Source organism: Durio zibethinus, chromosome 13 (assembly GCF_047325235.1).
Source record: "Durio zibethinus cultivar Kanyao isolate XHJ-2024 chromosome 13, ASM4732523v1, whole genome shotgun sequence".
NCBI classification, from domain to species: Eukaryota; Viridiplantae; Streptophyta; class Magnoliopsida; order Malvales; family Malvaceae; genus Durio; species Durio zibethinus.
In genome coordinates this window covers 1,284,357-1,307,157 of record NC_143174.1, presented here as the reverse complement: position 1 = coordinate 1,307,157, position 22,801 = coordinate 1,284,357, and the positions used below count along the sequence as shown (strand labels likewise).

The 22,801-nt window shown below is 33.3% G+C and overlaps 3 protein-coding genes across 4 annotated transcripts; 2 read left to right on the top strand and 1 right to left on the bottom strand.

Annotated features, from left to right (window-relative positions):
• Positions 1 to 951: 951 nt before the first annotated feature.
• On the top strand, positions 952 to 4,321 carry LOC111304317 (Protein-tyrosine phosphatase-like, PTPLA). 2 transcript variants are annotated; one of them, XM_022900856.2, is made up of 9 exons: positions 952 to 1,097; positions 1,185 to 1,270; positions 1,519 to 1,566; positions 1,675 to 1,763; positions 1,936 to 1,989; positions 2,949 to 3,016; positions 3,096 to 3,145; positions 3,274 to 3,324; positions 4,021 to 4,321. In XM_022900856.2, exons 1-9 carry the CDS (start codon positions 1,039 to 1,041, stop codon positions 4,074 to 4,076), a joined length of 561 nt encoding a protein of 186 aa, XP_022756591.2. In that variant the 5' UTR covers positions 952 to 1,038; the 3' UTR covers positions 4,077 to 4,321. The 2 variants fall into 2 exon arrangements, with proteins under 2 accessions (XP_022756591.2, XP_022756592.2); XM_022900857.2 differs by having other exon boundaries at positions 3,274 to 3,371.
• A 154-nt stretch (positions 4,322 to 4,475) lies between these two features.
• Positions 4,476 to 6,265, bottom strand: LOC111303604 (aquaporin TIP1-2-like). Its single transcript, XM_089742593.1, has 2 exons — positions 5,238 to 6,265; positions 4,476 to 5,123 (listed from the first exon to the last, which is right to left on the bottom strand). Exons 1-2 carry the CDS (start codon positions 5,505 to 5,507, stop codon positions 4,749 to 4,751), a joined length of 645 nt encoding a protein of 214 aa, XP_089598719.1. The 5' UTR covers positions 5,508 to 6,265; the 3' UTR covers positions 4,476 to 4,748.
• Positions 6,266 to 18,055: 11,790 nt separating this feature from the next.
• LOC111303602 (uncharacterized) lies at positions 18,056 to 20,549 on the top strand. The gene is made up of 2 exons (XM_022899990.2): positions 18,056 to 18,301; positions 19,410 to 20,549. Exons 1-2 carry the CDS (start codon positions 18,266 to 18,268, stop codon positions 20,334 to 20,336), a joined length of 963 nt encoding a protein of 320 aa, XP_022755725.2. The 5' UTR covers positions 18,056 to 18,265; the 3' UTR covers positions 20,337 to 20,549.
• Positions 20,550 to 22,801: the final 2,252 nt, after the last annotated feature.

Genomic DNA, 22,801 nt, shown 5'->3' with positions numbered 1-22,801 from the left:
AATAAAATGCAATTTAAACTAGGGCTGCCAATCATATAATAGGTGCTGCGCACTCAATCACCCAGTCTCAGAAAAAGTGGAATAAATTCAATAGAATCATCCTAAGGGCTGAGGACTTTGAGACTTCCAAAAGATTCCGTAGTACCATTAAGGTTTAATTTCAAATCCTTTTAAGTGTGGGTTGGAAACCGACATTATTATAGTTCAGTAGACTTCTCCTGTTCGTCCATTTTGTCTTAAAAATCTTGGTTGGAAAAAAAACAACTTGATCCTTGTCCAATTCTCCCTCTGTTTCTGATTCTCACTCCCAGCTTTGGCTATTGGCTAGGATCCATATTAGTAAACAAGTTGGCTTGGTGCTTGTATATTTGTTTCCCTCCTTTTTAATTAGTGCCCAAAAACAAAGATCCCATTATACTCTAGAGATTGATACCTTTTTCATTACACACATTATCTTTTACTTTTCCTTTCCGAGCTTCCCCAATCCAATTAGAATTGCATGTTTTTCTAAGATTTTTATAAAAAAATTACACTACTTAATTTTTATAAAGATACCGTAATCTAAGATAAAGAAAAAAATTATGAGTATTATAGCTGAATCTTTTTTTTAAAAAATTATATGAATCAATTATACTAAAACTCAACTTCTATGCTATTTAATCTTAGTAATTAGAGACGGTGAGGGAGATCATTAATATAATTAAAACTCCCTATAACAAACAGTTAGCAGTTCCAGTGTTGGTCCCATCCTCATAATTCACATCCAAATTGTAGCAAGTAAGCTGAAATTGGGACTAGACATGTGATACCACTTGGCTCAATGCAATTGATCAATATGCAGCATATTACTCACACGTTACTGAAGATATTAGTCTAATGTAATCTTCTGTGCTATTTTCCCCCTTTTAGCCTCGAATTTGTTGAATTTCCATGAAAGACACCGTGATAGAAAAGGACAAAAAGGGAATTAAAAGATTTATTATAAGTAAACTAAAATCCAACATAGAAACTGAAATTGGAGATAGAAAATAGTTAACAATGTCTCAGCTGCTGAAGCTCTATCTGTTTGCTTACAACTCTCTCCAGGCTTTTGGCTGGTATCATATCAATCTACCTTTTTTATCTCCTTTCAGTCCTTTCAACTTGTTTAAATCATTACAGCATTTCTTGTTGTTTCTTGTCAGGACAATTTCTCTGTTCAGAATTTTGGCCAGTTTCATTGCCACCGACTCAGTAAATGGAGCTTATGCTTCTGCTGGAGACTTAATCTGTCAGTTTTTTTTCTTAAACTTGATAACCCACTTTTATTTCCTGGTAAACTGGCGGAAAATGAACTTAAATTTTCAATCATAGTAGAGAATATGCAGGATTGCCATGTTTTTTTTATTCTTTACGGAATATGCAGGATTTGCCATGTTTTTTGATTCTTACTTTTTCTCAATGACCTTGAGATTCATTAGGGTCGAAACATGGTTTCAAAGGTCTGATTTAAATTTTTATCTTTTTTTTTCTTTGAAGGTTTGTTACAAACTTGTGCATTCTTGGAAGTTGTACAAGGAGCAATAGGTAATTTCTTTAGGGTTTAATCCACTCAACAGTATGAACTTTTGGTGGGAATGGTTTTATAATCTTGTATTCTTTTTGGTTTCTATCTATGACGTTATGGAATTATAGGAATTGTTCCAAGTGGAGTGTTGTTTCCTCTGATGCAATGGGGTGGAAGAACACATTTCTTGTTAGCAATCGTCCGCCAAATTGATGAGGTTCTCATGTTTTGTTATATTGGTTTTGTTTTCAGCTTTGACATTCATAATTAGCAGTTGGCTGTTGATGCACTGGCTGCCTAAGCACACAATTCTTATGGTGGTTTTGTTCAAGCAATGACACATATGGTCAATAAATGCCTGTTTCTCAATTTATTTTTCATTATAACAGGTCCAGGAGTTTTCTGCAATTTTCATAACATTTTTTGCTTGGAGTCTAACTGAGGTGAGTATATGTTTTAATACATCTACTTGAATTTGGTACCCATATGCATCCTGTAACACGATGGGATTTTTAATGAGCATTTATAGTATCATGTTACCTAATGATGGCAGAAGGTGGGAAAGTCATCATTAAATTGAAAATAATTTACTGAATGGTATAATGGACAAAATTGCCACCCACCTGTTGTTCTTAAGAGTTGAATAACAGAGATGAAGACAGTTAATGGTAGTAGACCACCAAAAACAACAAAATTTAATCTCAACATCTATTGATCAAATCAATTGCCACTTGTGCCTTGTCAGTGAAAGCCTGCTTGCTTCTAACAGGCTGTCAATACCTAAGAGTGGAAAGCTCTAAGCACTAAAATAGTTTTCATCCTAAATGTGTTTTGGTATAATTATAGTTTGCAGCATGTTTGGAACGTTCAAATTTGTTCGTGTGTTTGGTTAATTTCTCTTGAGTTACTGTATGGGACTTGCAAGTTTCAATTAACATACTGTAATATGCCAACTTTTGGTCACTTCATGTTTTTTATTTACTCAAACTATTTAAAGGATCATGTCATACTAGTTTTTTTTTCCTTCTAAATTCCTCTTTTAGAATTCCATCTTTTACCCTTCAATTTTGTACCTTTCCCTTTCTATGCTTTGTTAGGCTTATCACTTATTTTTCTTTCTCTTTTTTGTGTGTTTGTTATTGTTGTTGTTGTTGTTGGTTTTCTTTTTCTTTTTTTTTTTTCCTGTGGTAGTAACAGTTGTTAATGTTGCTGGTTTTGTTCTTTTATAACAAGACAGAGAATACAGTTTGCGCATAATCTATCCTGAACTGTTGTAGCATGGTTTGCATTCTGCATCTTACACTCACATCTTACCTATTGTGTTCATGGTTTTAGTACATGACTGTTTCAGAATTAAAAGTAAATTACAAATAACACTAACAATCTAACATGCTATCTGCAGGTAATTAGGTATTTGCATTATGCCTTGAATATCTATGGCAGTTGTCCGTCTTGGCTCACCTACCTGAGGTCTGATATTTTCCTTTACTACTGGAACTGCATACAGATTAGCATTCTGTTAAATTTTAAATCTTTTTCTACCTTACAGGTACACTACATTCATTGTGCTGTATCCTTTGGGGCTTGCTCCTGGTGAAAGTGAGTTAAAGATTTGCATTCATCCATGTTCAGAATTGATAGCTATCTTCTTTTTATATCCACATTCTTCTTGCTTTATATTTACTTTTCCATCTAATTTATTTTATCCTTTGATCTCTTCAACACAGTGTGGCTCATGTTCCAAGCACTTCCATTTATAAAGGAGAAGAACCTCTATGGTGATTTCTTTGCTAGTATTCCCTTTAGCTATTATAATTTCGTCACGGTATGTACAGTGTTTTACATCTACGAACATGAGAATTGTTGCTTTTCCTTCAGCTATGCATTTGTAATAGATAATGCTAATGTGCTGGGCCTTGCTTAATTTGCCTTGCACTTCTTTTGTAACTTGGGACAAGGCACGTGTGTTTGGCCTAGGTATTGGCAGTTCTTATTTTGGGTTTTAAAATCTTTCTTTGCTTGAATTAGCCTGTCCAAGACTCACCAACTCACGTTCCTAACTTAAGAGTGCACCTTGGTTCCAACACAAGTTCTTTTCTGAAAAATATTACTATGAGAGTGAAATGGATATTGTTATGCTGTGATGAGCATATTTTGAAGTGAGTTGGTTACGATCCACTGTTTTGGCACCCTGCCATTGTTGCTAAACATCGTCACCTTTTTGTTAGGTAGTTCTGCAAAGACCTGGAATTGTTTAGTTTAGCTTTCTCTCCTCTGTTTCCCCTAAGATTCCTTTGAAAGAAGATTGATTTAGTCTGCTTTTATCTACATTCCAGAAATATGATATGCTGTGACGTGGTTTCCCTTAATATATAATGATGATTTCATTACTTTTCTTTTCGTCCTAGTACATGCTTATTTCTCTAAGTTTTTCTATTTCGTTTTTAACGATCACTTGTTATGTTTTGAATCAGGTTGTTCTTCTCATTTATCCATTCCTATGGTTGAAACTTTACCGCCATTTGTTTAAGCAGCGACGGTCAAAACTCAGTAAACACCACGAGAAGAAGAAAAAGTGAAGTTAGAAGGTTTCAATTTTTTTAACCAATAATTATATATGGAACATAAATGACTTCAACTTTGATATTCCATGATATTATGTAGATGGACAATTTGCCGTGTTTTTCCTATATAACCAGCAACATGTACTTCCTAGGAATGAAATGTGCCCCTATTTTTTAGAAGATGCATCATATAATCATATCAGATCCTTCTATTCTGCAATTTACATTTCTAGGGCTTGAGGTTTTCATTCTTTGCTGCCTCTTGTTATATCCCATGACTTTGAACTTTCTGGGTGAAATATCTGGCTTAGGGCCCTATATATATATATATTATAGTGGCATTAGCCCTGCACCATTCTTTTAAATCTATTGACTATTAAGTTGTTGAACCTAATATGTGCCGTTTTTGTGATTTTAATTGTCAAGTTGAATGCATTTTTGGACCTAAAGTTCTGTCAACTGAGCAGAAGTGAACAATATCAAATGATGAACAGGAACAAAAAGTTCACTGGAATCAACAATTCAAAAGAGAGATACAAACAACTTGGAATAAGCACCCACATGAATGAAACCAAAGTGACCCATCCAACTTTCAACCCTTGTTAATTAATCACATGGAACTCAAAAGACCAGGATTCTTAAAATTCTGCCGTGGGAAGCTGCTCATGTGTGTTTGGGGTGATGAAGATGATTTCATAGACAACGGCTGCAATGGCAGAGCCAATGAATGGACCGAGCCAGTAGACCCAGTGGTTGTCCCATGTCCAGCTGACTACAGCTGGTCCGAAGGAGACTGCAGGGTTCATGGATGCACCATCAAATGCACCACCAGCCAAGATGTTGGCACCCACAATGAAACCAATTGCCATGGGTGCAATGATCCCAACGTTACCCTTCTTTGGGTCAACAGCTGTGGCATAAACGGTGTAAACCAAACCAAAGGTCATCACGATCTCAAAAGCCAGTGCGTTCCATGATTCCACTCCAGATGACAAGGAAAATGCTGATGTTGTCTGCATCATAGCAAATTCAAATCAATTTTGGATAACCATTGAATTAAACTTAGTTGAGTTTTTCTATCTCTAATTTTTAGGTTTGAATTGTCTTTTGTTTTCCTCAAGTCTTACCAGTCCACCAGTTGAAAGCTTAAGAAGCAAGCAAGCAACAACGGATCCAAGCAACTGAGCAATCCAGTACAAAACACTCCTGACCAAGCTAATGTGGCCACCAACAAAGGCACCAAATGTGACGGCAGGGTTTACGTGCCCACCAGAGATGTTAGCTCCGACAGAAACCGCCACAAACAGGGCGAAGGCATGAGCCAGTGATGCAGCTACTAGCCCCGCCGGTGTTGATGAGCCATTGTCTGTGAGCTTCTCTGCCAAAGATACGTACATACACCGTTTAGTTCATAGAAAAACAATAACACATAATGAGAAACAAACAAGGAAACAAACATGACAATTTTTCAAATGAATTTTCAACATTGTTACAAAATTTCAACACATATATGATACGTACTGAAAGCCATGCCCGAGCCTTCACCAGCGAAAACGAAAATGAGCATGGAAATAAACTCAGCTAGAGCTGCCTTGAGGGCATCAGTTTGGCCAGCCTCAGCTGGAGATCCTACTGCAATTCGAGAAATCGGCATTTTTTTTTTCTCTCAAACTGAAAAAGGCCAATTGCTTGCTACTCTTTGTCAATTGCTTTCTTCAGCTTTCTTTACTGGTAGTTATATATGGGGATCCAATGTAACGACTACGAACCGGACGAGCCGGTTCAAACCGGTGAACAATCCAAATTTCAACTAAAAAAGAAAAATGGAGCAACAAATTTTCTATTGGCCACCTGTCAATGTCGGGGAAATATTGTACGCGAGGGCCTCCAAATTGCTCCCCGTGTGCCACGTGTGCGTTTGATTTGGATTTAGATGGCCAATCCGAGCGTGGAGAATTATGATCACCGCCATCAGTGGGGGCAGTGGTTCCCTCCCATGATTGTCGTTGTTTTCGCTTGACCGACCATTCGATTGCTTATGTTGTGGTGACGTGGACGGTGGTGGTTAGCTTTGCTGTCTTCGTTATCACGAACTAATCAAGCATAATTAAGAGGTGAATCCAAATTATATATTCTGGTTTTTCTTATTGGGTTTAGTGGCGATCATGAACAGGTAATGACATCAGACTAAATGGAGCGGATGTGGTAAATTATGCCGTCTGATTTTGATTATGACAGGGATGGAACCATTAAAAGATTTGTTCAAAATTATCATTAAAAACTTAATTAGATTTTTATTTTCATAAAAATTAAAAATAAAATTAATTAAATATTATTAATGGTGTTTTTGGGTGTTAACTACATAAAAGCGGTCGAAGAGCTATGCAAGGGGAAGCTTGAACATGCAATAAAAAAAATACAGATAAAGACGCGTTGGAGTTAATTTTTCGAAATACTTTAGGATTTAATAAAAAAAAGTATATAATATATATTAAGAAAGTTTTAAGAAAAAAGATATTTATTAACTTTTTTTTTTTACTTTATACATTAGATAAAAGATAATGATATAATCAAGATAATTAATAATGAATTTATATGAAATGTGAGAAAAAATCACGTTAATGATTATAAATTACATTTAATAATTTTAAATAAACATGAATTGCATTAAATGATTTTTGGTAATTTGAGGCTAATTGTTTATTTTTTAGTGATGTCTTAATGAGATGCTAATGGAGGTTGTTAAGTGAAAAGGATGAAGGATCAGCTATGAATGAAAACTATTGCATTAGAAAAGAATTACACTTTAAATTAATCTTGCAACATTTACACATGGCATGACTAAAATACAAATTTTCCTTTGACTTTCTTTCCTTTTTCTTCTTACCAAACACAGTATTTAATCACAATAAACCATATATTATCTCTTCTGGCCAAAAAAAAAAAACAAAACTGCATATTATCTCATGCTCTTATCACTCTCTTGGCCTGCCATTGTCATATGACTTCACTCCATGATCTTGCAACTTTAATCAAAGAATTTTCATCTCTCTCTGCCCCATGTGAACACTTTGATCATTCTACATCAAGACCAAGTCAAACAAAACAACAAATAGAACTGAAAAAAAAAATTTTTTATTAGGGGACAAACTTGGTTAGCTGCTTTTATGTGACAAAATGACAATAACATGATTAATTATACTATAATTTTAATATTTCTCTGTCAATTAGTCTAAGATTCTTTGTTAAATCGGATTAGATCGGATAAAAGCACAAATGAGTTGTTAAAATTAATTGAGAATTAAGTAGGTATTTGTGGAAAGGTGGACTTGAGGATTTCAATTCAAATAACTAAGCACGAGTGATTATCCAACCAATGTTTTTCCCATTCCACATCATATGATAATAGGTTTAATAATTTAATTTCAGGCACTTAAAATTTTAATAATCAAGATTACAAATTTCGTTTATCTTGCCCAAGAATATAATCTGGCCAAGTGGCGTTTTTTCTTTCATTTTTAATCTATTTATGTTAGAGTTTGATTTGGACAGCTCAAATGATTTATTCTCTCATAATTAAGGGTATAAATGATACATTGTACTTATAAAATATTTAAATTTGATTTGAATAAAGTTTTAATTTAGTTCGATTATTATCGAGTTAAATTCGAGTTCAAATAGTTTGATTTATCGATCAAGTCAAGTTTTAGCATTATTATACCTAACTTGAGTTGCTTGTGACCCTACTCGAGCTTTTATATTTTAATATATTTTAATTATTTTAATTACTAAAATATCTCGAACTCGAGTATAAATAATCGAGCTTTTTATCGAATATAAAAATCGAACTTATTTTTACATGTTAATCGAGCATAATCGAACGAGTTTGAATAGTTTGATTTCTATCTCGAGTCGAATTCGAACAAAAAAAAAACTTGATTAAGTTTGAATTGAGTTTCGAGTCTCAAATTTGAAGTTAAAGTCGAACTTAATACTGTATCAGTTCAAACTCGATCAATCACACATTTACCCATGACTCCATTTAACCCAAATCCTCTCCCTTTCTTTTCACAAATTTTTTGTCTTTTACATCTTAGAAGAAAAATAAGGCCAGATATAGGTATTCTCATTTTTACACCCCTAATCTCATATTTAAAATTATGAGAATATGATATAAGATATAAGTTGAGATTTAAATTTATTTTGATATCATTTATGAAGATTTATATTCAATTTAAAATATATATTGTTCGCTTTGATAAAAAAATCTCATAATTTTATTTTATAAAAAAAGATTTTACAAATTTAAATTTAAATATTAATTTATATATTATAATATATTTACTAAATATTCCGACATAAGATAAGGGTATTGTAGACACCCAATTTGGTCCAGGCCCGGATCAATTGGGCCTGGCCCAAAGGGGTAAGTCCAATTGTATCTTGGTTATTATTATTTTATTTTTTATTTTATGTATATCCTATATATTTATTATTTACTTATTATTACTAATATATATTTTTTGTATTTTTATCTTTTATTTTATTTATTTTCGTATTTTTATATATCTGATATTATTCTTTTTATTTATCCCATAATATTTTTTTTTATTTATCTTTTCTAATTATCTAGTATTTTTTTTTATTTGATTTTTGGAGGGCTATGATTGAAAGTGGAAGAATCCCATTGAAAATGGGAATTCAATCAGAAGAGTCCAGTGGGATTCAAAGATTGAATTCCCGTCTAAGAAGGAATTTGGATTGATCAGAAACTCCTGATCAATCCCTATAAAAGGGACTCTGGAACAGAATGCAAAACAGAGAAAACAGTAAGCAAAGCTACTGATTTGAGAGAAAAGGGGGCGTATAGGAAGCTAAGAAAAGTTTAGGAGTGTTCTGGGAGTGAGAAAAATTTTTTAGAAATTTTTGACGAAAATTTTTTCTGGAAATTTCTGGGAAATTTCCAGATTTCGACGAAAATTCGGGTGAAGTTTGAATTTTTCGACGAAAATTTCGGCCAGCCTTGAAGTTTCTGGCGACCAACCCAATTTTCGGCGAAGAATCCCAGAAACCGGCGATATTTCGGCCAACTTCGGCAAAATTTCCAGATTCCGACGAAATTTTCCAGAATCCGGCACCGGTGTTCTTCAGTTTTTAGAGAGAAGGGAGAGGAAAAGGGAAGAAGAGAGAGAGAGGGAGGAGCGTTCTGCCGAAAAAACGAAGGGGATTGCCTTTTATACCCTTCCAAAACGACGTCGTTTTGGTCTTAAGTAACCCAGAGGATCTGCGCGTTTTACCGAACCCAACCCGACCCGGGCGTCGACCCGCTTTCTGACCCGCGCGTGCAGCCCCCTCCAAGCCGAGCCAAGCCGCCAAGCCGTTCCCCCGAGCCGTTTTCTCTTCCTTGAGCCGAGCCGCGATCCGAGCCGCTCCAGGTTTTTTTTTTTTTTCTTTCTTTCTTTGAATTTTTTTTTATTTCTTTGTTTATTTGTTTATTTTATTTTTTATTTGTTAGATTAGGTTCATGTAATATTCTTTTTATTTATTTTTTATTATTTTATTTTTTTTAAATAAAAATAAAAAATTCCAAAAAAAATATATTTTTAGGGAAAAGTTGAAAGTATCAATTTTTCTTAGAAATAAATTTCCAAAAAATATTTTTGGGGAAAAGTTAAAAATATCAATTTTCCTCAGAAATAAATTTCAAAAAAAAATATTTTTTGAGAAAAGTTGAAAGTATCAATTTTCCTTAGAAATAAATTTCCAAAACATATTTTTAGGGAAAAGTTGAAAGTATCAATTTTCCTTAAAAGAAAAATAAATTTCCAAAAAAAAAAAAATATTTTTAGGGAAAAGTTGAAAGTATCAATTTTCCTTAGAAATAAATTTCCAAAAAATATTTTTGAGAAAAAGTTGAAAGTATCAATTTTCCTCAGAAATAAATTTCAAAAAAAAATATTTTTAGGGAAAAGTTGAAAGTATCAATTTTCCTTAAAAGAAAAATAAATTTCCAAAAAAAATATTTTTGGGGAAAAGTTGAAAGTATCAATTTTCCTTAGAAATAAATTTTCAAAAAAAGGGGTTTTTGAGGAAAAGTTGAAAGTATCAATTTTTCTTGAAAATCGAAATTTCCAAAAAATATTTTTAGGAAAAAGTTGAAAGTATCAATTTTTCCTACAAAAAAAAAATCATTCTTTCCTTCCTTTCTATCTTAATTTTGATTTTATTTTTTTTTTCTTTAAATAATCCGACGACGGAGCCTCTGCAAGTGAAACAGTAGTTTTTCTTGCATACTCTTGAGATGAGGGAATTTTCTCAATTTTCTGCTAAAAGTATTAGAGTCAATTGAGAATAATTTCCAATAATTAATTACTTGGTAAAATGTTAAGGCTTTTGGATAACACAAATTTAAGCTAGTACCATCTTTTGATGAGCGTTGTGAGGGTGCTATAACCTTCCTCACACGTAACCGAACTCCCGAACCCTGTTCTGGTTAGCAGACCTGAACCTATTCTTCTAGGGACCCTTAAACTTAGGTGTTCCCTAAAAGGACAGATTCCATAGGTGGCCAATCGCACCTAGATAAAAAAGATTGGTGGCGACTCCCTAAAAGTTAATGTCTAGCGATAGATCCCCGGATCTAGACGTTACCACAGGTATTACACCCATAATTTGGATCACAGGCTCAATACAATGCTTTTAGCCAAATTTGGTAAAAGTGAGATACTACTCCAATAATATTTTGACAAAGAACAATTCTTATCAAGCTTTTTGTAATTCAATTATGTTTAATTTAATTAATTTATATAATTATTTAAAAAATTGATAAATATGAAATTTAAATTTCAGTAATTCCTTTTCTTATTTCAGGTTTATAATTTTTTTGTAAAAAAAAAACAAAAAAGAGAGAATAACATGAATGACTGAGGGAAGTAGAAATTACATATTGTTTTTAGTACTCTATAAGTTGTGGGTTTGACTACAAATATTTGCAGCAATTAATTGCTAGGCAGAAGTGTTTGACATAGCCAGTTGTCACTGGACATGACTGCAGCTATAAAATTTGTGTCCATTGAGTCCATTTTTGTAATTGGTCAGTAGCTTATTTAAGTTTATGGGAGGTCAATATTCAAGATCCTGATTTCGATTTCCCATATCAAGATTTTTGTTTTTGTTTTGTTTTTTTTTTAGCAATCCTTCCTGTCTAAGTTCATCTGCATTTCTTTTGATGAACTTGATATGTCTGCAGTGTCTTTGGTTCAAATCATTCGTGGTTTTTGGCTTTGAGCAACCATCTGTTGTCCTGTTAATTGTGATCTGTGCATCAGCAAAATCTGTTTTCATATGTAGTTCTTTTTTTTTCTCTTGGATTTCAGATCCTTCCAACTTTCCAAGCCCAAGAACATTGAGAGAACCTTCTAAACTCTCAACTGGGCTTGAAGATTCCCATCCTGTTAGTATTTCATTATCCAATTCTTTCAATGTTGAGTGAAGAAAGCTCACCATGGAAATCTGACCTTTATTTTCCAGCCCAATTACTTTCTCAAGAAAAATGAAAATGATTTTCCCATTACAAGTTAAGTCTCGAATAAGGCCCAATTCTTTCTTAACTTATACTTAAATTCCAGGTTTATTTATTATGAAAGAATGAAAAAGGAAAAAAATCTGTGATAATTGTGAGAAGAATCCCTCCTATTTTGGGATCTTTCCCTTAAATCATTCCTAAATTAGAGCAATTACAACTAATTATATGCTTTCTTAAAATTTTTTCTCAATACGTTTCTCTTGCTCCTTTATAAATTAGGCTTGCCTTTTGTTTTTTTTGAAAAATTTTAGATAAAATGAGGTTAACAAGAATTGAATCAAAACCTTTACCCAAACTTTTCTGATTTACCCCAACATTCCCCACTTGTCCAAATGTTACTGAGCAGGTTTTTTGGATATCAAACCGACCTTTTCTGAAAAGTAATTTTAATATGATTGATTTTTTCTCTTTTGCAATCAGTTTCACTACTGCACCCGCTGCTCTAATTCATTGTCCATCTCTTTCAAATACGATTTCTATTTTATGTATGATTGTGGCTAAAGACATATTGATTGAAGCAGATTCTTCTTCTTATCCATCAAAACCCCTCCCAAGCTAAGTGTTTAAAATAACACAACGATCTAGAACTTGTTAATTTCCTTGTTTTTCCTATCAATGTGTTAACAAGCTGTCGTTTTGAGTTGTGGTGGCACATTTAACCAAGCCAAGAACGAGTCTAAAATCAGCTTCATTGGCAATAATTTTGTTGAAAGGGCATATCGCCTGTTAATGACACTTTTGCTGACCGACAAAAATCCCACCGCATCAACTTCTCGGACTTTTCTCAAATCATCATCCTATTTTCCCTGTTAGCTAGTTACTCTCCTTTGCAATACAACTTTTTCATGATGAGATCCAAAAATATCCTTTTTGTTTTTCTTTATATGTAATATTTAATTCGGATCTTTCTCTTTCACTTCTTTATATAGATCTCCCCATCAAATCTGCTCATCATACAAGCCATACTAATTAATAGTTGCTCAATTTCACATTTCTCATGTTATATTTAAGAGGAAAAAAAAATTTAAAATTTAATTCGATTGATTTATATAATTATTTTTAAAAATGATAACGAATTTAAATTTTAACATTTATAATTTTTTTTTATTTTCAAATTACGATTTTATTTATAAGAGTTAACGGGGGAGACAACATTCATCCAACTTGATTCATTATCTGTTTGCCGCCCTGCAACTACTTTATGGAATGCAGATGATAAGTCTAGCTCTTTGTTTTAATGATTTTCCTACAACAAAAATGATCATCATGAACTTTTTCAAACTTTAGACTGGCATTTATTATATAATAAGAACAAAAGGGACTGTTCTCATTGATCTTCAGTCAAACCATATATCCGACCGTATTTTGTGTTTAGTCAAATCTGTAATGAAATTGGAAAGTTCTTCTGTCGACCAAATGGGTTGTCTGAAGAGGGAACTTGAATGATGGAATCCTATGATCTAATTAGCTCTGCAATGATGTTCCTAAATATGCTTAGAATAATACTTGCATCTTACCCTTATGATTTGCTTAACTGCGTTTGGTTTTCGGAATTGTTATCCTACTAGGGTTCGAATTATCTTATTTTTCAACAGACTAAAGGTCAAGAAACTTAGAACTTAACTCGGTTCATCTCTTACCAGCTTAACCCTACATTTACGTGCCTTAAAAAGCAAACATTCCTAGTGTCGAATTAGCATATTCGCCAGTGGTAGATTTGACAAATTAAAGAAATATGGCCCTCCCCTTGGAAGCTTTTAGAGGTCTTTGCTTTAAAAGCTTCTAGTTTCAAAGCATGGTGCACGAGGTTGGTTGGATTGAAACAGTGAAGAAAAATGGGGACTTGCAAGTTTCTGCTTTCTGGTCTTAATTAACCCCACGGGAGATGCACAAGGGTTTGCAGCTGGCAAATTGGGACTTAATCACATATGGAGTCAGATGACAGAAATTGTATCTTAATTATCAGCTTTATATTGATTTGGGTTCTCTAGACAGTGCATTATGTAGGTATTTTTTATTAAAACTTTTCTTAATCAAGTTTTAATTAAGCCAAATTGGTTTTAAAGTTGATTTTTCACGATCGTCGCCAACACGGTAGCCCTGTGCAGCATTTGATAGCAGTTGTTGCTACAACTAGTCATTTGCGTGCATTGATCATGACAATTGCTACTTGAATTTCTGTCATATGTGAAACTTTCTCTTTGGAAAATGGGTGATAGCAACAGCACTAGACCGGTGTCTTTTGCTAACCCTACTTGTACGGTTCTCATTAGCTAGCTAATGGCCAAAGGAAAGAAGAGTGAGGGAAGTTGTCTTATGCTTTTCTCAAGCAGAAGGAAAGATCGATGTAAAAATAACCATGATTCCTAAGATGTGGCAAACAAACTCTAGGAAGTGATTCAATCGTTACGACATATCATCAAATTTGAAATTAATGAAAAATACAAAAAAAAGAAATACATTGAAGTTTAAATATTCATTTAAATGTCTACTCATTTATAAGTTGAAGATGCATAAAATCCAACTACCCTTATATGTCTCATCAAAATCGTCATGTTGACCCCTTAATAGCTCCTAAACAAAGCCATTTTGTTTCCAGTGAGCCATGGCAATGCCGTTTGTAGACTGCATTCCTTAAAACAGGACAGGACAACCCGTGCCAACACAGAAAAACGACATTTGTTTGTTTGTTTCTTTGTTTGCTCTCTTACTTTGCTTTGCCTGTTAGCCTTAAGTCAAGTTTGTAGATCGACAGCAACCTACCGTTGTTATCTAACACCGAATAGCAGCATCGGCATGTGCCACGCCGCAAGGTCCTCACGCCAAGTGTCGTGCAAACAACGGCACAAATGGAACGTGTGTGCGGCGTTGCATGGCAACCCTTCTCTTATTTACAGGTGTCATGACGACCAAGCCTCGCATATGACCGGTACCTAACCGCCATGTGCGCAGTGCACAAAATGACAACTCCGTTGGCCACCACAGTCCAAAAGCCCCACCCTTTGATATGGAAATAGACCTTTTATTTTATTTGGCTTATAGATTCAGTTGGAAAAGGAAAAAATAGTTGAAATATAATGGTTCCAATAGTATGGAGCAATTTGTTGATTGGGAAAAAGCTCATATGGCACGGTATGATAAGAAGCAAACTTGGGATAATTTCTAAGAAATTCCTTTGGTTCGGTGATAAATGATAATTGTTGAATTTTCACGTTTTCACATGATTGGATGGACGGGAAAATCTTTATCAGTTAGGAAACTGATCAAACAGATAATAGTACGTAAAAGAGGGAGTTGGTCTCCACTTTATTGGACCGTTCTTCATCTTAATTAATAATTAATTACTGCAATAACCTTATTAATTTATAGATAGCCCACTATCCACCCTTATAGGTTAAGTTTTTATTGCATTTTTCCCATATATATCTTATTGCTTTTGTTTATATATATATATATATATATATATATATATATATATATACACACAAAAGAGAGTAGTTTGGGAATAAAAAATGAAATTATAGGTATTGAGATTTTTAAATACTAAATCTATTAAATATTATTTTTTAAGAGTGATTATATAAATTAATTGAATTAAATATCGAATTCTTATAATTTTTGGTTTTGCTATCTAAATATCACTCATTAGATGCTAATTAAGCTAGTGGGAGTGGGTATAAAAGAAACATGATCAAAATCTTAAAAAATAAGGTGCAATTTTTTGCTTTTAGTATTAAAAATTGAAACATTTTTCTTTGCTAAGTAATTTTGTTATCCTTTTGAGTTCAACAAGATTGAAATACTCAATATTCAATTGGGTAAATTTGCAAGCAATATGCAATTTTAAGCACAAATTCTAATTGTACTCATTGGAAATATGTCATTAAGCAAAAAAAAACTTTAGTACTCATTAGCTTAGTTAGTTTATAATATTTTTAAGATGCAAAAGTCAATAGGTCTAAAATTTAAAATTCGACACTTGAAATTTTTTCTTCTATTTTTAAATTGCAATATTATATATATATAAAGTTGATTCAATTATTGTTATTATTATTATTTTTTGAGTAGAGTATCAGCATTGTTGACTAGAAGAAATTTTGATAATAGAGTTGAAGTCTATGAGAGTTGAGCTTTTGTTGTTCAACTTAATTAAATTTTACTTTTACTATTGAGCAAAAGTTTTTAGTTTTACTAATAACCCAAGTTAGAGAATTATATATAGGTAGAGGTTGGTCAACTCATACTTCATGCAAGTGCCACCATGTAGATTAAACAATGAATTAAACACAATCTTTCATACACTCTCACAAGCCGCCATGTAGATTCATTGTATTAAGAGAACCCTTTTTTTATTTTTTATTTTTTTATTTTGTATCTTTGTCTTAAACCACTAATAATTTAAAATTCAGCCATTTTTGTCTGCCTCTTAAGCCAAAAAAAAAAAAAGGAAATTAATACCCAGTTGTACATAGTTTGAGTGTGCTACTTTGAGATTAACAGTTGGATTAAGGAATAATGACATGATTAGTATAGAATGTGACATCATTATTTATGGATCTAATGGCTAATGATATGGGGGTATGGTGGTTTTGTCCTACAAAGATGTATTTTATTATCACTGCTTCAAAAATCAAGATAGAAATATACTATTAGATGACATGTGAAAGAGTGCTGCAACCGCTTGTCGGGGATAAAGAAAGAACTATTTGTTTTTTGGTTTTTTTTTTTTTTTTTAATATAATTCCTCATCCATGTTCATTGGCTCTGTCAGAAAGGTTTTATCAGGTTGGATTTTATAATTAAATATAAGAGAATGAATACAAAATTTAGGATTTTGTATTGCATGAATTTTTGTTGTGACATGGATTTGTGTCGTGTTGCAATGCAACAAAAATTTAATAGGTTACTCTCAACGCTAGAAAAGATTTACGATTAATTTTAACTTATAAGTAGGGATGAAAAAAAAAAAGAGAAATTCAAAAATTAATTTAAAATTATAATGATTGGTTCATTTCGGATCAGTTTTTTTTATTAAATTTATATCAAGTTCAAATATTAATATATATTAGGTTAAGATTAAATTTTGAATTTGAAAATAAAAAATTTTAAAAAAATCAAATCAAACCAAATTATATATATTTTTTAATTTTTATATATATTTTAAATTTTTGTAAAATAAAAATAATAATTTTATATCAAAATTTATTTAAATATATAAAAATAATATATAAAAATTAAAAAAATTAAAAAATAAAAATCGATGAATGGAACCGAACCGATAAATTCAATTTGATTTTATTTAAATTGATTAAAAATTTAATTCAAATTTTAAATTTTATAATATTATATAATATTTTAAAAAATCAAATTAAATTCGATGAAATTAAACTATTATCATATTTACTTTTAAATTTATTGAGCGTGTTAAAATTTTTGGTTTTATATAATTTTTATTTAAAATATAATTTAAATTTTTATTTTTTTTAAAAGAAAGAAAATTTATCAATTAATCCCAAATTCAATTATTTTTTAGGATTGAAAATTTTTGACACCATAGTTAATAATACTTTTCTTTCAAAGTCAAAATTAAGGGTGTAATCGAGTCCAGTGATACAATGAGAAGCTCGAGTTCGAGCTCGATTTTTAACTCGAGATTTGATATTTGGTTCGAATTTGATCGAGTTTATTTTTTTAGTTCGAGTTCGATTCGTTATCGAAATCGAACTACTCGAACTCGTTTGATTAAATTTAATTAATATGTTAAAATAAATTCAATTTTTATATTCAATAACAGTTCGATTATTTGTACTCGAATTCGAGATATTTTATTAATTAAAATAATAATAATAAATTTAAATATAAAAGTTCGATTAGGCTCGTGAACTATTCAAATTGGATATAAAAATATTTGAATTCGATTCGATCGATAAGTCGAGCTCAAAGAACTCGACTCGATAATAATCGAGTCGAATTTAAATTTTATTCGAATTAAATTTAAATAATTTATGAGTATTAATATATTATTTATACCTCTAAATAAAAACATGTAAATTAAAAATTATATTAAAACATAGAAAACAGGCTTTTATTCCCATATAAAATGCCATGGAGAAGGAGAATCTTAATGGGGTTTTAGTCATCGACCTCGAGAGATAGCTAGACAATGAAAAAGATTAAAAAAAAAAAAAAAAGTATTACAGTAGTAAACTACACGGAACGTGAGGGAAGGGAGGGAATTTTATTTTGAGAAAGAGACAAGAATCCAGTTGGAAGAATTTAATGGAAAAAAATGGGAATCTCTCCGAGGTCATTTATTTTATTTATTTATTTTAATTGGAAAGTTTAGAGCTTTCCTTAATTTTTTTCATTTCCTTTCATGTGGACTTGTTCCTGACATCTTGTGCGTGCGAGAGAGAGAAATAGAGAAGCCATCTCTTTCTCTTGTCTTTATTTGCCTTTTATTGCTCTATAAAATATAAAGACTGACCTTGGTGTTGTTAACTCCCTCTCTCAGCATCGTTGTTTTTTCCTTTGCATTCATTGATTTTTCCCTTCTAGGACTCACAGAAAATGGAAGAGTTGGGTTCCTTGTGGAATTATTCAGAGGTGGGTTTTTTTTTCTCATTACTGTTTTGCCTCACTGGTCTTCTTTCTTGTTCACCTTTTCTCGGTCTTCATTAGTTTTGGCACATCAAGTTCATTTCTTTCTGTCCTTTTCCCCCTTCTTTTGCTATATTGATGTTCATTTTATCAGTTTTTGTTTCATTCGAAGTTGTCATGTTGGTTTCCTTCATTCATATTTCAGTTCTTTTATCTCAAAGTTGATGGTTTTCATGTTAGGTCTGTGCCTTTCTTTTTCTATTCTCTCCTCTGTTTTATCGATATCCAATGATCCAATGCAAACTCGGTTCTGCTTCGAATGAAATACTAACTTCCAGTTGTGAAATCTGAATTCGTCTTTTCTTGTTTATAAGAAAACATTATCACAATCAAATTTTCTTTTACAAAGCGCGATTGTTGTATATGCTGCATCATTTTTTTCTTGTTCTTGATTGCATAAATTTCCTATTGAAGATACTTACAGCACATGGTAAGTACTATGCAGTGCATTTTTTTGGTAAAAATGTGCATTTGTTCTGTCCTGATATGACCAAAACATTGATTGAAATTTTGGGTTACTAGTTGTAGGTTTTCGTGGAAACTAGTGATATTTCATGGCATTAGGAAAATGGGGTCCCATACTCCCACACTCCAACGTCTTTTCATGGCGATTTTTTTTTGGGTTTCATAGCTTTTGAAGGGTTTTTAATGGTTCATTTTTTCAAAATAAATCCTGGTTTGACCGAGAGCCCTTGGGATCCACATGGGCCAAGTAGTGATTACACTGTTTCTCCTAACTTGAACTGGTTGTTGATCCACTGGATTTATTTGTTTTATGTTTTGTCTCATGTTAAATATCTATGACTTTTGGTCTAGATGTCCCCACTGAAGTTACAGTGTTTGGTTTGGTACATACAATTTAGCAGAAACGAACAATAATGATTCAGTTTAATTCTATCTTTATCATTTGTTTTTTCTCTTTGATGTTTTTGTCTTCAAACGATTTTCATGAGTGAAGATATAGATTGATTCATGCCTTTAAGTAACAGACGTTTTTCATTTTCCTCTATGCATTTTGAAGTCTGAAACTAACCCTTCTTTTCTGAATGAACAGAATTTTGATGAACCGAAATTGAAGCTTCAATACGTTACAATTGAGCTAGAGTCCGTCAAAATGGAAGCAAATGAGCAAATAAGGAAATACAGTGAGGTGGAGAAGCATTTGCTCAATCTTCTAAAGCTTGCCTACCAGGAAAGAGATGAAGCAAGAGATCAATTGCACAAGCTACTTAACAAGTTAATGCCTTGTAGTCCGACTGAACTGGAACCAATCCTCCCTGATCCCCAATCTGAAAGTCTCCTTATGATTGCTGCAGCAAAAGCAAACTCAAGCATTACTGAATCTAACAGTTTATCAGATACATATAATCACCAGTCACATGCCTCTTCCCCAGTAGATTCCTTCTTTGATGCAGTCACTTCACCAGATTTTTCAAGCATTAACATGGCTGGTTCAGGCAGCGTGGGATTTGTGAATCAGCCCTATGTTCAAGAGTATAACGGTTCCGTGTCAACTGGATTGGTCTCTTCAAGGGTGACCAAGATTGATCCTGCTACAACTGTGATTGATAATCTTGCAAAGGGGAAAACTTTGCCTGAAAAAGGAAAGCTTTTGCAAACTGTTATGGAAGCAGGCCCTCTTCTTCAGACACTTCTTGTTGCTGGGCCTCTTCCTCGATGGAGAAATCCTCCTCCTTCACAAACTTTCAAAATCCCCCCTGTTTCCATCGAAAGTTGTGATTCTAAAAGTGCTAACCAAAAACCAGCTGCCAATCCAACCAGAACTATTGTTCAAAAACGATTGAACTCATCACCATACCCTGAAATGTATCATGGGTCTCGTCAAATGTGTTCATCAGCTATGTTGAATTTTGCAAGTTCTGCTTCTGCTTCAGGGTTGAGCAATTCACAGCTGTTGACTACAGCTGCCACTGTTGTTAACACGCAAATCACAGCTGGAAAGCGCCAAAGGTTTCAATGAGTTAAAAAAACAAGCTTTGCTTCATTTTTGTAAAGATTAAACGTGAGGGTGTGATGATGTAAACTGGATAGGCATTTTTCTGGGGCTTATGAATGATATATCATAGATGTGCAACACAATTATGAAAAATCATGACAGGATTTTTTCCCCCTTCCACATATACCTCTTATATTAATTTTCTTTTGAATAAAAAAAATTGAATTTGTTTTCTTGCCTTGCATCTTTATTATGAACAATATAGGCTTAGTCTTTCCTGAAAACCAGGCTGCAGATGCCATTAGCACGATGCTAGAGAATGCTAGTGCCTAATGCCATTGGAAGAAACCTGTTAGTGATTGAGTGGGCTTAAATACTCAACTGAACAAAAATGGAAGAACTATGATGGAAAATATATCAAGGGAAAATGGAGTCCTGCTTGACTACAAGATGTTCATGAGTTACTAAAGGCCACAAAATGAAGCCAAGACAGACTTGGAGAATGAGGTAATGAGAAATTCACAATTGAGTCTCATTGAAGAAGAAACTAATAGTCACTGAAAGACTGAAAATGAAAGGGTTGGAATGGAAGGTGATTTGATACAGCACCTTGTCTCTGGATGGTGGCGGAAGCCTTTACTTCCACTATTAACCCTTTCAGACTTCAATTGCAGGAAATAAGGGCAACTTTCCACCTTGCTCATCTAGGCCCATCTAAACTCGGAAGAAGCATATTCAAAGAGGCAACGCTCCAAAATTGCTGAGATAACGTCATAATGCCATATATGAGTATATTTCATTAAATTCTTTTCAGAAGAGTAACCAAAACAATGGAAAGATTTGTAACTCTGGAAATTAGATATTGGTCGAGTATCCTTCGTGATTGGTTTGCTAATGGACTATAATCCATTACAATTTGCAGTCAAACTCAGATGAGTAACATGTCCATTTATGAGTTTGTGGCTGTAATTATGGCTATTCAAAGAAAAAAAAAATCAATTTCCCAACAATAAAACTAAAATAGAGGTATGGTGACAAGAGCATGTCCATCATGGTGGGTTTTTCTTTTTCCCATTTCTTCTTTCCTTACTGAAGCCTAGCAACTTGATTACTTGAAAGAAATCAGACTTGGGTATTTTCTTGTTAGAAAATTAAGAAAAATCTCTAAAGGTGCATGTGTGTTGCAGAATGGAAGAATAAGCCGATATTTGGTAGCCAACGGTAGAAGTTATCCTTGATTTTGTCTCCAATCTTAAATGTCAGTATCTATCTAGCTGCCGCACTATATGGCGGCCCATGGAATGAGGTATCTTAATATTATCACCAATGCCTAGATGTCTTTACTTGCTCCACCTTGGATTTAACCGTTTTCCATTTCTGCATACCACCGGGGCTGACATTTCTAGGGGCTTTCTCAAGCAGGTTTCCAGGATTAGCCTCAATAAATTCATCAAGTTAGCATCATTCAAAGCCCCTTTGGCTATTTTCCATTTTCCCATTCATCTAATTATATATTGATCATAGCATGCCTCCAGGTCCTTCTCCAGCTCCAGCTTCATCTGCACAACCTCCCCCGTGGAGTCCGTTGTTAATTGCCACAGTTGCTGTTATTTGCATTCTCTGCCTGGTATACATCTACAACAGGGTACTAAAACGACTCTGCTGTGCATTTAATGCTGCAATATTCTCTAGAAACCAGGTTCGAAGACGACTTCTAGATGACAGCAACTTTATTAATCCTTCTTCACAAAACCAGAGCAATGCACTGGAATCGACTGTTGTACAATCTTCCAATCTCCCAATTCAAGAAGGAAAATAAAGAACCACCCCGGCTGAGCAACACTGATTGTGCAGTTTGCTTGGGCGAGTTTGAAGAAGGAGAATGGCTAAGACATCTACCAAATTGCACACATGCCTTCCACAGTTCTTGCATTGACACTTGGTTTCAGTCACTCAAGCTGCCCGCTTTGCAGGTCAAGTGTTTCTGGTCTAACAACAAGGCGCGAGTGTTCTGTGTCTATGTTAACAACATCGGAGATCTTAAGGGGAGACGATCTTTTGCAAGACAGGGCAGCGCATTACCAAATGCTACGCTCTGAGGTCCTACGAAATTCAGAACTTAGATATGAACCAACAGGTGGTCAATAATAATTATGAGTAGACAAAACATATGGAAGATGGTGTCTAGCTTTGCTGGTAAAGAACATTAGGGGTGTACCAAGGATTTAGAATTCGAATATTCAAGAAAGAAAAGAAATGATAGTTGACATGGAATCAAGAAATCTCTCCCCAGGGATCAATTTAAGCTGGCCAAAGACGCAATGGATCAACCTGTGGAGATGAACAGACAGCAAAAATTTGGCAAACCTTAGAGCCTCAGGGTCGCAGTCGTTACCAAGAATTATGGACCTTCTAAGTTCCAGGTAATTGAACTCTCTTGGTTAATGAGATAGTTATAGTTCACGGTGGTCATGATTAAAAACAAAACT

Bases quoted from the DNA above. Each gene is read 5' to 3' on its own strand.
- LOC111304317 (XM_022900857.2), top strand. From the start codon at position 1,039: ATGTCTCAGCTGCTGAAGCTCTATCTGTTTGCTTACAACTCTCTCCAG. The intron at 1,567-1,674 runs GTAATTTCTTTA...ATGGAATTATAG, and splicing joins AGTTGTACAAGGAGCAATAG to GAATTGTTCCAAGTGGAGTG. The intron at 1,990-2,948 runs GTGAGTATATGT...TGCTATCTGCAG, and splicing joins TTGCTTGGAGTCTAACTGAG to GTAATTAGGTATTTGCATTA.
- LOC111303604 (XM_089742593.1), bottom strand. From the start codon at position 5,507: ATGTACGTATCTTTGGCAGAGAAGCTCACAGACAATGGCTCATCAACA. The intron at 5,124-5,237 runs GTAAGACTTGAG...GCTATGATGCAG, and splicing joins AGCTTTCAACTGGTGGACTG to ACAACATCAGCATTTTCCTT.
- LOC111303602 (XM_022899990.2), top strand. From the start codon at position 18,266: ATGGAAGAGTTGGGTTCCTTGTGGAATTATTCAGAG. The intron at 18,302-19,409 runs GTGGGTTTTTTT...CTGAATGAACAG, and splicing joins CCTTGTGGAATTATTCAGAG to AATTTTGATGAACCGAAATT.